The sequence below is a fragment of the Ochlerotatus camptorhynchus genome, unplaced genomic scaffold (genome assembly GCF_037179485.1).
Source record: "Ochlerotatus camptorhynchus isolate MF236.1 unplaced genomic scaffold, CSIRO-AGI_Acam_v1.1 ptg000383l, whole genome shotgun sequence".
Taxonomy (NCBI): domain Eukaryota; kingdom Metazoa; phylum Arthropoda; class Insecta; order Diptera; family Culicidae; genus Ochlerotatus; species Ochlerotatus camptorhynchus.
The window spans coordinates 184,602-201,134 of NW_027040870.1; the positions used below are offsets into that span (position 1 = coordinate 184,602).

A 16,533-nucleotide genomic window follows, 5' to 3' on the forward strand; every position below is an offset into this window, starting at 1 on the left:
TAAGTAGGGTCCAAGTGTGGGAGCTGCCTTCTCGGCGTCGGTAGCATTGGTGCTCAGCACGGAAAACAAGATCGACGGAAAACAAATCAAAGGAAAAAAAAAACCATCTTTAACCGATGCTTTGAACTTGGCTACTTTCCACATTGTTGGAAACTAGCTAAATTCACTCCCACCCTGAAGGCAGCAGAAGATCCCACTTCACCTAAAAGCTATCGCCCCATCAGTCTCCTCCCTGCTCTCTCGAAGATGTTTGAGCAGATAATTTTATCTCGACTGTTGGACTTCGCAGACTCCAACAATATTTTCCTTGAGGAACAGTTCGGTTTCCGCAAAGGTTACTTCACTGTCCACCAGCTGCTTCGTGTTACGGACACCATCAGGCGGAATACAGCTGTGTCCAAAACATCAGCCATGGCATTGTTGGACGTCGGGAAGGCGTTCGACAATGTCTGGCATGATGGCCTGGTGCGCAAGCTGCAACGGAACAATTATTTGTCGGTAAGAGCCGCGAGCCGAAATGTACAAGGATAAGGACGGGAGCCTCTTGACGGACGGACGTGAGGTGATTGAAAGGTGGAAGCAGCACTTCGATGCGCACCTGAATGGCGAGGAAAGCGTAGGCACGGGAGACCAGCGCAATGGAGGAAACGACTACGTCAGCGCAGCAGAGGATGGAACTGACCCAACTCCCACGCTGAGGGAAGCTAAGGATGCCATTCAGCAGCTCAAAAACTACAAAGCAGCTGGTAAGGATGGTATCGCACCGGAACTCATCAAGATGGGCCCAGAAAAGTTGGCCACCTGCTTGCACCGGATGATAGTCAGGATCTGGGAAACAGAACAGCTACCGGAGGAGTGGAAGGAGGGGGTAATCTGCCCCATTCACAAGAAAGGCGACGATTTGGAATGTGAAAGCTTCAGAGCGATCACCATTTTGAATGCCACCTATAAAGTGCTATCCCAGATCATCTTCCGTCGTCTATCACCTAATATGATCGAGTTCGTGGGAAGTTATCAAGCCGGCTTCATCGACGGCCCATCGACAACGGACCAGATCTTCACCGTACGGCAAATCCTCCAGAAATGCCGTGAATACCAGGTCCCAACGCATCATTTGTTCATCGACTTTAAGGCGGCATACGACAGTATCGACCGCACAGAGCTATGGAAAATCATGGACGAGAACGGCTTTCCTGGGAAGCTGATCAGACTGATCAAAGCAACGATGGACGGTGTGCAAAACTACGTAAGGGTTTCGGGTGAACTATCCAGTTCATTCGAATCTCGCCGGGGACTGCGCCAAGGTGACGGACTCTCATGCGTACTATTCAACATCGCTCTAGAAGGTGTAATGCGACGCGCCGGGCTCAACAGCCGGGGTACGATTTTCACGAAATCCGGTCAATTTGTGTGTTTGCGGACGACGGACGAAATTATCGCAAGAACATTTGGAACGGTGGCAGAACTATACACCCGCCTGAAACACGAAGCAGCAAAGGTCGGACTGGTGGTGAGTGCGTCAAAGACAAAGTACATGCTAGTAGGCGGAACCGAACATGACAGGATTCGTTTAGGAAGTAATGTCACGATAGACGGGGATAGTTTCGAGGTAGTGGAGGAATTCGTTTACCTTGGATTCTTACTGACGGCTGACAACAATGTAAGTCGTGAAATACGAAGGCGCATCATCAGTGGAAGTCGTGTCTACTACGGGTTTCAGAAGAAACTACGATCAAAAAAGATTCACCCCCGCACCAAATGTACCATTTACAGAACGCTAATAAGACCGGTGGTCCTCTATGGACACGAGACATGGACTATGCTCGAGGAGGACCTGCAAGCACTTGGAGTTTTCGAGCGACGTGTGCTAAGGACGATCTTCGGCAGTGTGCAGGAGAACGGTGAGTGGCGGCAAAGAATGAACCACGAGCTCGCTGCACTCTACGGCGAACCCAGTATCCAGAAGCTGGCCAAAGCCGGAAGGATGTGGTGGACAGGGCATGTTGCAAGAATGCCGGACAACAACCCTGCAAAGTTGGTGTTCGCTACTGATCCGGTTGGCACAAGAAGGCGTGGAGCGCAGAGACCACGATGGGCGGACCAGGTAGAGCGTGATCTAGCGAGCATTGGGCATAACCAAGGATGGAGAGCGGCAGCCGCAAACCGAGTATTGTGCCGTACTATAGGGTATACGTCCCTAACCTCGGTCTAATATGCAGCCATAGATTACGTTTTTAATCATAACTCATCAATTAATTTACCTGCAAACGATATTCTACTGCTAAATGGTATGCTTAGATATGCTTATCATGTCGTTTGCTATCAGGAACCGCAAAAAGTTGAAAAACTTACTTTTTTTAAGACAAAAACTCACCAGGGAAATGTATGTAATATCGGTCTATTGTCCCCAAATTGGGTCTATTTATGGATGCAACTTCGTCCTATCCTGTTTGATTCTCAAAAAAAACGCTCTTGGTAACGTTTTCTTATGTATTTTTTTTTATCACTATCACTGTTAACTTAATACTCTTCATTCCTCAAAACATTTCTTAGAGAAAATTTTACGAAAACTACATTAAATCACTCAAGTTAAAAATTAAAAATTAAAAATTTCGCTTATCGTCTTTCGACCGCAGAATATCTAAATCAAAACATTGTGATGTTCATTATACAGATTTGGCAGAAAAAATCTCCCTTCCTGTTCGTTCCTTATCATCCAAATGCAAACCACATTGTTGACGTTACTCTTATTGCTATATGCTGTCAAATGAATTTCATGGGCCAAAGTTAGGAACATAGAAAAGAAATGTGTCCCTAAAGTTGGGTCCATGATTTACTTGTGAAAACGTTGTTAAACAATTAAAATAAACATAAAATATTCAAACAGTAACTGTGAGTTTTACGTCTAGTGTGTATTATCAGGTAATTCCATTCAATAAATGCCATAATCAGGCCATTTGATGATCGTCAGTGCAACCTTCCCATCTTAACCTTAGAAGTCATGGCGGCTAAAAACTCCGAACAGAGTGATATTCTCAACCAGTTTTATTACTTACGAGAGCTGAAAATGTATTGAAATGTTGTGATATAAATTGATTTGTGTGTGGTACACATTTATCAATCATCAGTGATCAATATTTTCCTTATTTTTTGTGTAATATTCCTTAATTAATTATTTATTTGCGTGATAGGCCGAATGAAAGGACTAGACCCACATTACATACCGTAACCCTATTTGTCTTATCTTAAATGTGATGTTGTACAAATAAATGTATGTAACACTAACACGAGTGAATGGTAAAATCTTATACTAGCACTACCATCAGTAGGTCTCCTCCATCAATATTAAAAAATATGTGCATAAAAATGTGTAAATAGTAATTTTAAGTTATTATTTTTAAATTAGTTATAAGAAAACCTATAGAAAACAGGTTACAGAACTCACAAATTACACATAAGCATAAAAGTGAAAATGTTAAAAATAATTAATTACATGAAAAAATCAAAGATGAACAGCAACTAGGCTAAACCACTTGAACTGTAAGACTATTGTAAACATCAACATTCAAAAGAAATAAACAATATTTAAGCAAAAAAAAAACAGACAGTGATAGTAAAAACGCTTGCCAAATCGTTTTCTTCGTCATTTGCTCGAAAGCAACAGTACGCATTACACCAATTCGAAGACGACGGACGACGACAAAAGTACCCACATCGACCGGAGGAAAAGCTTCCCGCAATAGGCAGCATGACTAGGCCGCCGTCACCGGTCGACATCCGGTCGACATCGACTTGCACTGGTGTGGCCACCATTTGTAAAACAACCGGCCCAATTCAAAAACGGAAAGAGTTAAGAACTATTTAAATGACCAACAAATTTGTTCCGTCCACTTGTTAATGGCTACCCAGATGGGCTAGTTAAAAGGGATTCCCCTAACCTCTGGTCTAGCCACGGAGATCGTCTGGGGTGGGCTACACTCGCCTCTTTTGTTGGCTAGCTCGAGCTTGAAACCCTGGAGCTTCAAGGTCGGCTCCTGGCTTGTCGGCACTGATCAAAAGAACAAAACACCTTTTTATCACTTTTACTCTTTTATTACTTACGATTTAGGTGTCTGTAGTGTGTATGTGTGTGTAGTGCTGGCCAGCGATGACGGGATTCTGCAGCGGGTGGGGTTTTTCGGCGGCGGATGAACGGACTGCTCACGGTGGATGCCAGTACTCGACGGTTGTCACCGTGTGGCACGACGGATGTTGTACTGGAACTCGATCGGGTGATCGACGGTGGTCTCCCAGTGGTCGTCGGTATATAACCGATGGACGCTTGCTACACGGGTGTTGGCGTATTAACGGACGCCCTCGTGGTTTTAGCCCGTAATTAATGGGTCCTAAAGGGAATATGAGAGGTGGTCTTAGGGCTGGGAATTCCGCTACCGGGTTATTGATGGGGTCCTACCTGACTCCGTATTCGGTGGTATTAGCCGGTATTTGTTGGTAACTCTTCACTATTTTTTTTCACAACTTAAAGCAAACTTGGCAGATCGAACTATCTCGCGCAATGGCTGAAGTGAAAGAGAACCTTCTCTTCAGTTTAACCCAGTAGCTTCCCCCTTGACCTAAGCCCATTTCCACCTCCCTCCCACTTTTCCACCACCCCTTGTCCATATCCTTCTCCTGTTTCCAACGCCCACCTTCATCCTTACTCCTTCCCGTTATGTGTTATGTGTTATGTATTGTTGGTGTGACTGGGTTACAATTTTTAATTGGACCGTTGGTTTGGGAGTACATATTTACTTACATTCAAAACAAGACAATATTGCATACAAGAAACTGACATACACATTGAATTCACAATGAACACACATATACCCTATTCCTCGCTCTCGCTATCTCCTGATTTTTCTCGCTCGAAGTGAACCAATAGGGTACAGGAACCAAAACGGTAACACACTAGCGGTCCTACGTCAAGCTTCCGTTCGTGCCCCTAGGCACAGACCCTTTTACTTTTTATTACACTGCAGGTGCTGTGTATGTATGTATGTAGATGATGCTCGATGCCGGAGTCACAATCACAGTCACAGTCACAGTCACAGTCACAGTCACAGTCACAGTCACAGTCACAGTCACAGTCACAGTCACAGTCACAGTCACAGTCACAGTCACAGTCACAGTCACAGTCACAGTCACAGTCGCAATCCGACATGATGGTCTCTCACAAATCTATAAACGATATTAAATATCTTACTCACAAATAATAAGAAGTTCTACTGACTGTCATTTTCATACTGTACCACAAACGGGCCTCCCTTAGCTCAGTCGGTAAAGGCGCAGCTACAAAGCAAGACCATGCTGGAGGTGTATGGGTTCAATTTCCGGTCCGGTCTAGGAATTTTTCGGGTTGGCCCTGCACAAACCCTCGTTGTGCAAAGGCAGGAGTGACACCGGGTTCTTAGAGTGCTTAGCACACGCAGCTGGTAAGCGGTCACATCTGTCCTGAGCTGCCCTGGACAGTTGGCTGGCTATCACGTCTGCTCTAGAACCCAGGCGAACAACGAACAGCGAACAACAAGAGGAAGGCCCTGCACAGCTGATCACTGTGCAGTAGCGAGTGTCACGTCGGACACAACACCTAGTGATGCGCCATAGCGCAACCGGCCCCCTCCCATGACGTAATGCTTTCGGGCGGTTCCGGGGAGGGCAAGGGCCTAGAACACAGGGTAAGGTTTAGTGGGTCGGGAGAGCTACTTCTCCCATCCCCACACCCTGAGTTATCTTCTCAGGTGTCTGGGAGCAAATTCCCCAGGGTATAAAAAAAAAACAATTATACTAATGCAGAAATGCTACAGGCATCAAAAGCTCTCAATTAATAACTGTGGAAGTGCATCTAGAACACTAAGTTGAGAGCACGCAATAGGCTAATATGCGATAAGCAATAAACTTGAAATGCGAAGAAGAAGAAGAAGAAGAAGAAGAAGAAGAAGAAGAAGAAGAAGAAGAAGAAGAAGAAGAAGACCACAAACGATTGATTGATTTAAGATATGAACTAGCCTATGGCTAAAAATCCCTCAAATAAAGGAAATAAAAAAAAAAGATTGATTGATTTATCTTTATTTAGGAGGCTTTCAGCCTGAGGCTGGTTCGCCTCTACCACAAACGAATCCAGTTCTTAAAATCAAATAATAGTTTCGTAATATTCACGAATGTCGCGCATGCAATAGCTTGTATGCACGAATGTTTTTCGTAGGTGCACAAATTGTTGCACGAATTATTTTCGTATGCATTACATACGTCCGTACGATATACCGTTCTTGTATCATGCGTAATGTTGGCATTGAACCTATTGACATGGAATACGAATGTTTCGCACAATTAACAAAAAATTTGTTTCATCAATATATTTTCAGTGAGGTAACAAACACGTTGATTGAATGTTAATAAATATATTTGACCCTTTACCTACGAGCAATGCTCCAGACTCCAGTAGAAAAAGAAAATTAGCACATTTGCACTCATACAGGAAACATTTACTCCAATCAGCAGACCATTCATGTTCAGACACGGGAATGAGAAGTGGAAATCAAAGCTCTATGGTTTTCAATCCAATCAGTCACCCCAGAAGAAGTCTTATTTGTTTGTCTCGTCTCTACTTTACATACTGTATCACAGGCAACAACAACAGCGTTAGCGTTGTTGATCGATAAAATAACTTTGTATTTCAGAATGATATAAATTGATACACTTTTTATCCCAAATCCACTTTGCCGTAGTCTAAGCTTTCGTCGTCGTCGTCGTCGTCGTCACTGCTGATGCCTCGGTGCTTTCCATCGCATTTGTCGGTGTGGCACCAGATGCGAGGGATAAACATGCACTTTTTCCACGGTTTCTTCTTATTTATAACTTTCTTTCAGCCAGCGAGTGACTCGTCTTGGCACAGTCAAACAGGCAGTCGCTATCAATAAATATAAATCAGATTTGAACAGCTACAAGATGCAGTGTATTTTTATCGCACCCTTTCCTTGCACTTGCTGCGAGTGGGTCCACAAAGCACGCCAAGTTTAACATGGCTCATACCTTGCTGGAAGCATGCAGGGTTTGATATTTTCGATCGCAAACATCTTTCGTCTGTTGGAGAACCAACAGTTGATCAAGGCAAACAATACAACACTCGAAGAACTTTCAATTAACAGTGGTTCAAATCAAGGATCAAAATGATCATGTCAAACATGGATTCTCAAACCCTGACTGCCGATACTCCCTCCGGTGGCCAAGTATGATATCGACGGGGATGCAGAGTATTAACAAGGCGCCCTATAGCTTATGCCTCTGCGTAGCACGAACAGATCAGGTGAGGAAAAGCACCGTAGGACTGACATTTTTCTTGCCATATTGTGGGACGAGGACAAGCGAAAGATTTTATGCAAAACGATGGTCATTTTGCGGAACGATGCCGGAGCTTCACGAAAACATCTGCCAGCAAGTGCAATTTGTACGTACACACAGACATACACTCTATATCCGAGCAGGGATACAAATAGGTACTCAAGGCCAGCAAAGCAATCAATTCACCGGGCTTGAAATCGCATGAGATATTGCGTTCACGAAAACGCGACTGCCAAATTGGCAGCACACATCTATTGTAATTGATCGCTCGAACACCACGCGAACGAGCGAGCCCATCACATTGATTGACAGGACCCATCAAACGCGAATTAGATAATTACGGAAACTAACCAAAACAAACAAAGGTTTTGGCACCCATTCATGCATTTAATTGTTCTAAAATGAACGCAAAAAACAGGTCATCGCACAGGACGGCCAGGTTCTACCTACATGGCGTGAGCAGGTTTCATGCACTCGCAGGATCCAAATATTAGGGTAAGTTCGAATCCTGTTCGCTAGCTAACAACCGATTGCATGCCACAGAGGAGGGTGGGAAAATGTCGTGTACATAAAAACTTCAATTTAATTTTTGGATGGCAGTTTTTTTCACGGCTACAATTTTTCCGACGACGATTTTACACTTTATGCCAGGGTAGAGGCACCTGCTAAAAAAAAAAATCAAAACTCGTATGGACCGCGGTGTACAGTACTGGTTTGAAAATAAAACAGCAGAAATCAAACTGGAGCGTGATAGCGAAATCAACTTAATTGCTCGAAATTATGTAGCCGTCAATCAAAAGCGACTTTTGATGTTATTTTTTAGCCCAATATTTGAAATGCTAGTTTCGTTGTTAATTGACCTGGATGGACAAATCAAATAGTGATTTGATGTCAATGTGCGTAGGTAGTTGATTGAAGCTTGATTTGATGTGATGTAAAATGGAATTTGCGTGTTAGAATATGTGTAGTCCTCGATGAGTAAACCGAATAAGCATTTGAAGGATCGAATTTCTCTGATGATTGTATTTTTTTGACCTTTTTACAACGAAAGGTAAACATTCCACTTTCCAATCCGAGTATAATATACTGATCAAAACGTGGTCGGACTAGCCTGAGTCACGCTTCCCAAACAACGTACAGTATTACACCATTTTTGCGGAATGGTTGTCCGGCTTTTTTTGGGACGTGTCCCGTCCATTGTACTCTTACATCTTTAGCAACTTTCTAGATACTGGGGTCATCAACTCGAGGTTCATTCTTACAGCGTTTTCATATTACACACTAAAGATGCGTCGTTAAAAAACTTCCTCGAGTATACTTAGTACGGGGGTGAAGTTTACCAGACCTCAAGGTCTTGTGAAGTCCGTAGAAAGCGCGACTTCCGCAAATAATGCGTCTCCGAATTTTTCTACTGCAGTTGTTATCCGACGTCACCAATTATCCGAGGTACACTAATTCATCCACCACCTCGAACTCATCTCCGTCGATTGTCACGCTTCTGCCTATGCGAGCCCTATCGCGCTCGGTTCATCCAGTTAACAGATACTTTATCTTATTATTCCTCGCATTTCAAGCTTATTGCTTATCGCATATCAGCTTATTGCGTGCTCTCAACTTTGTGTTCTAGATGCACTTCCGCAGTTATTAACTGAGAGCTTTCGATGCCTGTACCATTTTTAGCTCATGGCAAGTCCGTCCCATATCATAAATCAGCAAGCCGAGAAAAACACGTTTTAAGTTTGCACCTTTCTTCTTATGTAAAGGACAACCCGTTTGGATATTTTTCCACAACAAAGTTGTTGAGTTCATCCAGTATTATCAAACTATGGGTGATTAGCTACCATCTCCACTAAAAATATCAGTTTTGACAAAAGCGCATATGTGACCTACTTGCTATGAGCGGCAGTGTATGGCATGTTCAATCATACTCTTTGCCCAGGGAAGACATTTTCATACCCGAAAAATTCCTAGACCGGACCGTGAATCGAACCCAGCCCCCTCCAGCGACCGAGCTAAGAGAGGCCCCAGATACTAAGTCCTCAACGTATTCACCTTCAATCCAAATTTTTCCATTTCACGTTGCAGCTTCATGCACTGCCTGGCTGGATTAATTGAAGATTGTACCCCGCATGTTAAAGGGTGACGGGTCATTAGGTATAAGTATCATAGCATAAGGGTCATTCCAGCTGTAGTGGGTACAGCATTAAAAAAAAAATTGTGGTCGATGTCATCGATTTGAGCCGAACTTGGCCTCCACAACCAAATAAGCTATTCGTGAGCTTTAAACGCCAATTTAAAGGTTTTAATGTAAATTCTAAAAGGTGTAACCACTGTTTTTTTTGCTATCGTAACTACAGTAAACAGACTGGTTACCGACAAGTATGGGATTTGTCAAAAAATGGCCTATTTTCAGCATGGGGGGGGGGGGGGGTTGATTTTTTATTTCTTAATATTTTAGGTTGAAATTTTCACCAAACTTTGAAGAACTCTTCTACTAGATGTGCTTCCAAGGGAAAATGATTTGGAATTACAGTTTTTGAGATATGACCAGATGACTGAGTGGTAGTTTTGAGCTTTTCTGGTGGAAAATCAATTGTATTTAATATTTTTATTTCTTCTTGAATTACTTCACGCCGATGGCACAGTAATATTTTTATGTAATTTTTCCCATGTTCAAGGCAGGATCCTCATTAAATGAAATCATAACTAGCTCATTTATTTACTTATGTCCTAAAAAATGGGATACAGCCAAAAGGTTGTGCTTTAGAAGTACGATGAAATCAAATAGATTAGCAGGTACCGTAAAACGGGGTATCTTTGATAATGCGGGTAACATTGATAGTATAATATAAAGACTAAATTTACTCGTTGCGCTTTTTCCAAATTAGAAACATTGGTTCCATATTGTAGCTTAGGGTATTTCCGTTGATATTGTATATAGTTTTACATATTTAACAAACATATTAAAAAACATTTTTAGTGTCTTTCGCCTGTTTGAAAAAGCACTCAAACCATCACTTTTGAAATGTATTTCCGATATAGCCATCACAAATTCAATGTGGTATTCTTATTGCTTATGATGTTTTCTGTTTATATTCTCATTCAAAGTTTCATATTTAAAGAACTAAACTGTTTGAGTGTCAACAATATTTTTCTACATTCATCGAGCATTATCAAAGTAACCCCAAATCAAAAAAAAATTGAAGTTCGGTCACAAAACTAAAAAAATAGTACAAATGCTTTAATTTCCTTTAATTATATTACTGACTAAATGACTCTTGGATCCTCAGTACTTGTTTTAAAAATATAAAATTTGAAAAACATTCATTGCTGTACCTATTATTTAGAATATACTTAAAAAAAACTATCAATGTTACCCCGTTTTACGGTATATAAAATTTCAGTTGTGGATGACAGCTGCTACTTGATTAATACCTTAATAATGTGTAATCAAATACGCACACCTGGAGTTGATGATTCCGCCATTTTGAACGGTTTTCAGCAGTTCACTTCTTCCGTTTCTACTATTATAGAATTTGACAGCTTACTATAAATAAAACGCATAAATTTGTTTACTCAAGATAAAGTTAAATTTATTCCTACTTCAAATAATTGTTTTGAAGTTAGCTTTTTTCGTAGATTTTCAATATATTTAACATATTCTACAAAGCTGTTTGCCGTACAAAAATACATATTTTTTCTGAGTATTGTAACATGCTATCTCTTAAAATTAAAATATGTATTCAAAAATTAGACATTTGCAGGAGTTTTTTAGGTATTAAAAAACACCTAAAAGATCGCGTGCTGCCACACGTTTTTATAACTTTTCGGCAGTAAAATAAGTAAATATTCAGAATCCTTCGTAGAATGTTGTGCCAATTTGCGCCGGAAATAGTTATTTGAGGAGCAAATACCCCTAAACATATCGATTATTTAAATATATTTTTTTTTGTTTCTAGAGCTAATTGATTACAAAGTTCAGCAAAAGCATGTGTTTAAACATGCAAAATATAATTGTAGAAGAAACCAAAATTGTAGGTTGCCTAGAAAATCAGTTATACTAAAAAACATGATTTAAAGGGGCTTTTAACGAAAAATGATACATATCCCGCAATTTATAAGAGCTAGAAATTTTGAGTGGTCAGCAAAGTTGCTTAAAATAACATTTGCTGCAACTTTATTGAATCAGATAAAAAATATTTTTTGATCTCACTTCTAGGTGGATTAATCACCAAACCGTCTACATCAAAAGAAGCGGAATAACATATGCAAAAACATCTTTGAACAAACTATACCCCTCAAATCAATGTTTGAGAAGCTATTAAAAAAGCGCACGAAAACGGCAAAAAGCAACACTGTGCAGCGGAGGAGCTTGGGGGTAAGGTTTCGTTGTCTCATCAGAGCGTTGTCGCCAGTATGAACGGTAGTGCGGTTATAGTTTCTTCTGGAGTTCGACCGGCTATGGTGACCAGTGGGCGACGATGAGACTCATCGAGACGGGAGGACAAGAAAAAAAAAACTATTAACGAGAGACAAAAGACAAAGGAATTAAATTCTTATACTAGACATTTGAAGAAAACACATAAACTGACTGCATATAGCAGATATCGCGAGTTCCCAACACCAGTGCTGAGATTTGTCATTGTCATTGACAGACTTTTGCGCGATATTGACAAAATTGTTTTTCACATAGTCAATGATAGACTTGATCCTCAAAAAAATCTTTGTCAAAATCTCATTCATTTTTTCGTCAATGACAAAGATTCACCTGGTAACAGAAAGGGTAATTTCTTGCATTCTGAGACACATTATTGTTATCCAAGCTGTTCAGGCCGTAGATGCTTGTTCACTTCAATGGCTCCATGTAATTGTTTTCCTCAAGCCATTTAATTTCATTTTAAATTTAGCTAATAAACAAATCAGCACATGTTCGTCACTGACAAAAATGCCACTGACAATTGACATGGTTTGCCTTGACGATGACTGTTAGCTCAAACGAGTGACCAAAGCAGAATTTTGAGTATCACCGTGTATTGTCGAAATTGTGCAGCACTGCCCAACACGTCTCTGATAGGAACATAGGGTTGTCTTCCTTGGGCCTCGAGGGTATTCAAAAGTCGCTCTCTGGCGGCGTCATTATCCGTACATTGCCAAACTGCGTGATCGATGTCGTCGTAACCGTTTCCACACCGACAGATGTTGCTGTCCACGAGGTTTATTCTATTGAGATGAGCATCTAGCGAGTAGTGGTTGGACATAAGTCTACGCATCACGCGAATGAAGTCACGACTTAAGTCCAAGCCTTTAAACCACGCTCTCGAAGAAACATTAGGAATAATTGAATGTAACCACCGTCCAAAATTTCCATTGTCCCAATCGGTTTGCCAACTCGAAAGGGTACTCTGACGCACTAAATGGTAAAATTCATCGTGTGAAATTTACCTGTCATAAAATTCGCCCACCTTTGCGAGAGAGTCCACCTGCTCATTGCCTGGAATTGAGCAATGTGAGGGGACCCATACAAAGGTAATCATATATGATCTTTCGACCAGCACATTCATCTGCTCCCTTACCTTTGAAAGGAATTAAGATGAGTGTCTACCTTGTTTCATCGACCGAATAGCCTCGATCGAACTGAGACTATCCGAGAAGATGAAGTAATGGTCTGCGGGCATAATGGAAATCATCCCCAATGCGAAGTTGATTGCTGCCAGCTCAGCAACAAAAACGGAAAAAGGTTCGTGGAGTTCCTGAAGACACCGAAACCAGTGGATCCACTGAGACGAGACCCGTCTGTAAAATATCTTTTCACGCAATTGACGTGTTGGTAGTTTTCAGTAAAAATACGCGGGATAATAATAGGTCGAAGTTGATCGGGAATCCCATGAGTTGCTTGTTTCATGGTCAGATCACATTCAATTAAGGAAGTGCGATTGGTGAAGTGAGCACGGTCTGAAGTGTAACAAGGAAGGCACATATCTGACGATATGTAGTGGTGATAGATTCTCATAAATCGAGATTGTGTGTTCAGTCCAAGAATTTCTTAAAAATTTGCAATTATAAGTGTGTTCGTTACTCCGCATTTGATTAGTATTCTGAGAGAGAGCTCCCAGAAACGGTTCTGGAGGGGTGTTACTCCTGCCAGAACCTCGAGACTCATGTTATGCGTTGAGTGCATACAGCCGAGAGCAATACGCAGACAACGATATTGAATTCGTTTCAATTTTATTAGGTGACATTTTCTTGCCGAGAGAAAGCAGAAAGAGCCGTACTCTAGAACGGAGAGAATAGTTGTTTTATAAAGCAATATGAGGTCTCCCGCATGAGCATCCCACCATGTGCCGCAAATTGAGCGGATAAAGTTGATCCTCTGTTGACATTTTTGCTTCAAATACGTAATATGGGTATGCCAAGTGCACTTTGAATCAAACCAGACCCCAGGGTACTTGAAAGACAATGATTGAGTAATGTTTCTGCCCAAAAGATTAAGATGCGTTTGGGCTGGGTACCGCTTTCGAGTAAACACGACCAGTTGAGTTTTCTGCGGCAAGAATTCGATACCTAGATTCCTAGCCCAACACGACAAGTTATCTAAGGAACTTTTCAATGGTCCTTGCAAGTCCACGGCATGTGGACCTCTTACGGAAACCACACCGTCATCTGCAAGTTGTCTTAGCGTGCATTGTTCTGCCAAACAGTTGTCGATATCTTTGACATAAAAGTTATAAAGAAGAGGGCTGAGACATGAGCCTTGGGGCAGGCCCTTGTAGCTAATTCTGGAAGTTATTAGTTGTCCAAAGGAAAAGTTCATTTGCTTTTCTGACAGCAAATAGTACAATAAATTATCTAAAATTCCAAAAAGTCCATATCTGTGCAGATTTTCTGACAGGAATTCAATGGATCATATCTTCAACCTCGTTCGACGAATTATCCATCGAAAGATATGATTGATGCAAGGAGGGACCATGAAACAGTCAGTTGCTTAATATATGATTCTAATGTTGGAAGCAAGGCAGAAACTAAGCTTCTAAGAGGGTCTTGTATGTTGAACATATTTAATATGAATTCCACAATGTCCGAAAAAGCTAGCAAACCTCGTTCGGAGTTAGATTTCTTTTGAGAAGTTTGAGGAGCAGCTTTTTTATTTTTATTGTCTTTTTTGGGTAATGGCGAAAAATTCTTGCTGCATCTAGAGACTGGATCAGCAGGAGCCTTCGGTTTCGTTTTTTCATCCCCATTACCCTGGAAATTTGGCAATATTCTGGAGGTGACTTAAGATTTTTTACGGTGCACTTTTGGGGAAGGACATTTTCTTTATGAGGATCCGTCCATTTTTGAAGGTGCGTGTACCACCATAGAATCACCCTCATCGGATAAGTCAGAGTCCGATTCTTCAGCTGACAAAATCGAAAATTGGTTTGCATCCTGGACGGCTGATGCAGCCTTGACCATTTGTGCATATGACTGCTTGGAGCGTCCAGAGATTGAACGCTGCACTTTATCGGAGTGCTGTTTGTACATCAGGCACTCCTGCAAGGGATGAGGATTCTCGCCACAATAAGCGCATTTTACTGATTCTTTGTGGCAAGAATCCTCTTTGTGGTTTTCACCACATTTGTCGCAATGGCTGGCCGAGTGTCCCAGCCTTTTGCAGTTGGTACAATTGTATACCCTCTGTACAAACAGCCGCACCGGAAAAAAGCACCATCAATTTTAACAAAGTTTGGGAGAACTGAACCTGCGAAAGTCACCCGAAACGAGTCTGAATGCCGATAAACTTTTTTACCGTCTAGCAAAGATGCTGAATGCAATTGCCTTACATCCAGTATCTTCACTAGCGCGGTAGCGAATGTGGAGTTTTTAAAACTTTCCGAGGCACGTTTCAAGTTCTCGACAGTCAGACTCGCGTCGGAGACCACGCCTTCTATCTCCACATCTCGAGAAGGGATGTAGATGTTATACTCAACACTAAAAAGCTCGTGGTCAGCAATTTTATTTGCCACATCATAATTCGGTGTTTCTACACGCAGTTTGTTGAATGTTTCCTTATGTACCAAGATTCCCGGATACTTACACAGCAAATCTCTCGTAATGTCGAGAGTTTTCAAAGGTTTATTTTTGGACCGAAAAAAGACAACCCATGGTAAAATTTTGTTGTGTACAATCAAATCAACAATATACAAAAAAATAATAATACACTCAAGTCTTTTTTTACACGGGGGATACGTACCGCGTAAAAAAAAACCGTGTAAAAAAAAACCGCGTTGTTTCAAAAAACCGTGTAAAAAAAAACCGTGTAAAAAAAGACTTCAGTGTAATAATAATAAACTTATAATTACTTGATCAAGGTTGTCTCACTGTACACGATTCTCCCTTATCGGTTGAATACAAAACGAGCACACGTTGACGTGTTAGACTCGAAACAGAATTTTGCTCTAAATACAATAGCGAAGCAATAAAAAAAAGCTATTATATTATAGGGGAATTTACGTATTCTCGGCAACCTAAGCAGCGACCTTCTTTCTATAGCCTTTTTCTCTAAGGAACGCACACATATGCAGTATTGGTTTGTTTACAATCTATTGCTGCCAGCTGCTCTAACAATTTCAGTCGAAAGAATAGTCAAAAACTGTTTTGAAACGCTTTTACAAAGCTCCAATCTTCTCTAGTGAGAGCGAGTATTGTCGGCAACCAGTTTTTCTTCGGCAACCGTTCCATTTGAACTGCATGTAAATCTGCTGTTCTATTATTGGCAACTCGAAATCAGCTACAATTTGTAGTGCGTGTGCTTCATTTCAAGAAAACCTTGCTAGATTGCTTTTTCTCAGTGGTAAAAATATAGTCAAATTGAAGCTGAAAGCATAAAGAATCGTTTGCATGCATTCAGCAAAGTGTTTTCGTAAGAAAATCCAGTTAAAATAGTGTTTCAATTTGGGTTGCCGAAAATAGTCTGGCATGCCGAAGCCGTCATTTCCCCTACTTAAGTCAATAACCGCATCAGCTGATACAGGCTGCTGCTTGTGTGCGGCTGCAGATCTTCTTCTTCTTATTATTCGCATTTCAAGCTTATTGCTCAGTGCATATTGCGTGCTCTCAACTTAGTGTTCTACTAAATGCACTCCCACAGTTATTAATTGAGAGCTTCCGATGCCAATA

General features: G+C 41.2%; 1 protein-coding gene across 1 annotated transcript in view; it reads left to right on the forward strand.

The window, feature by feature from the left end:
- Positions 1–411: 411 nt before the first annotated feature.
- LOC135710441 (prolyl 4-hydroxylase subunit alpha-1-like) overlaps positions 412–16,533 on the forward strand; it is a 58,040-nt gene continuing 41,918 nt past the window's right edge. The window contains exon 1 of the mRNA XM_065233013.1: positions 412–498. Within this exon, the coding sequence (XP_065089085.1) occupies positions 412–498 (87 nt within the window). The remainder of the gene's footprint in view (positions 499–16,533) is intronic.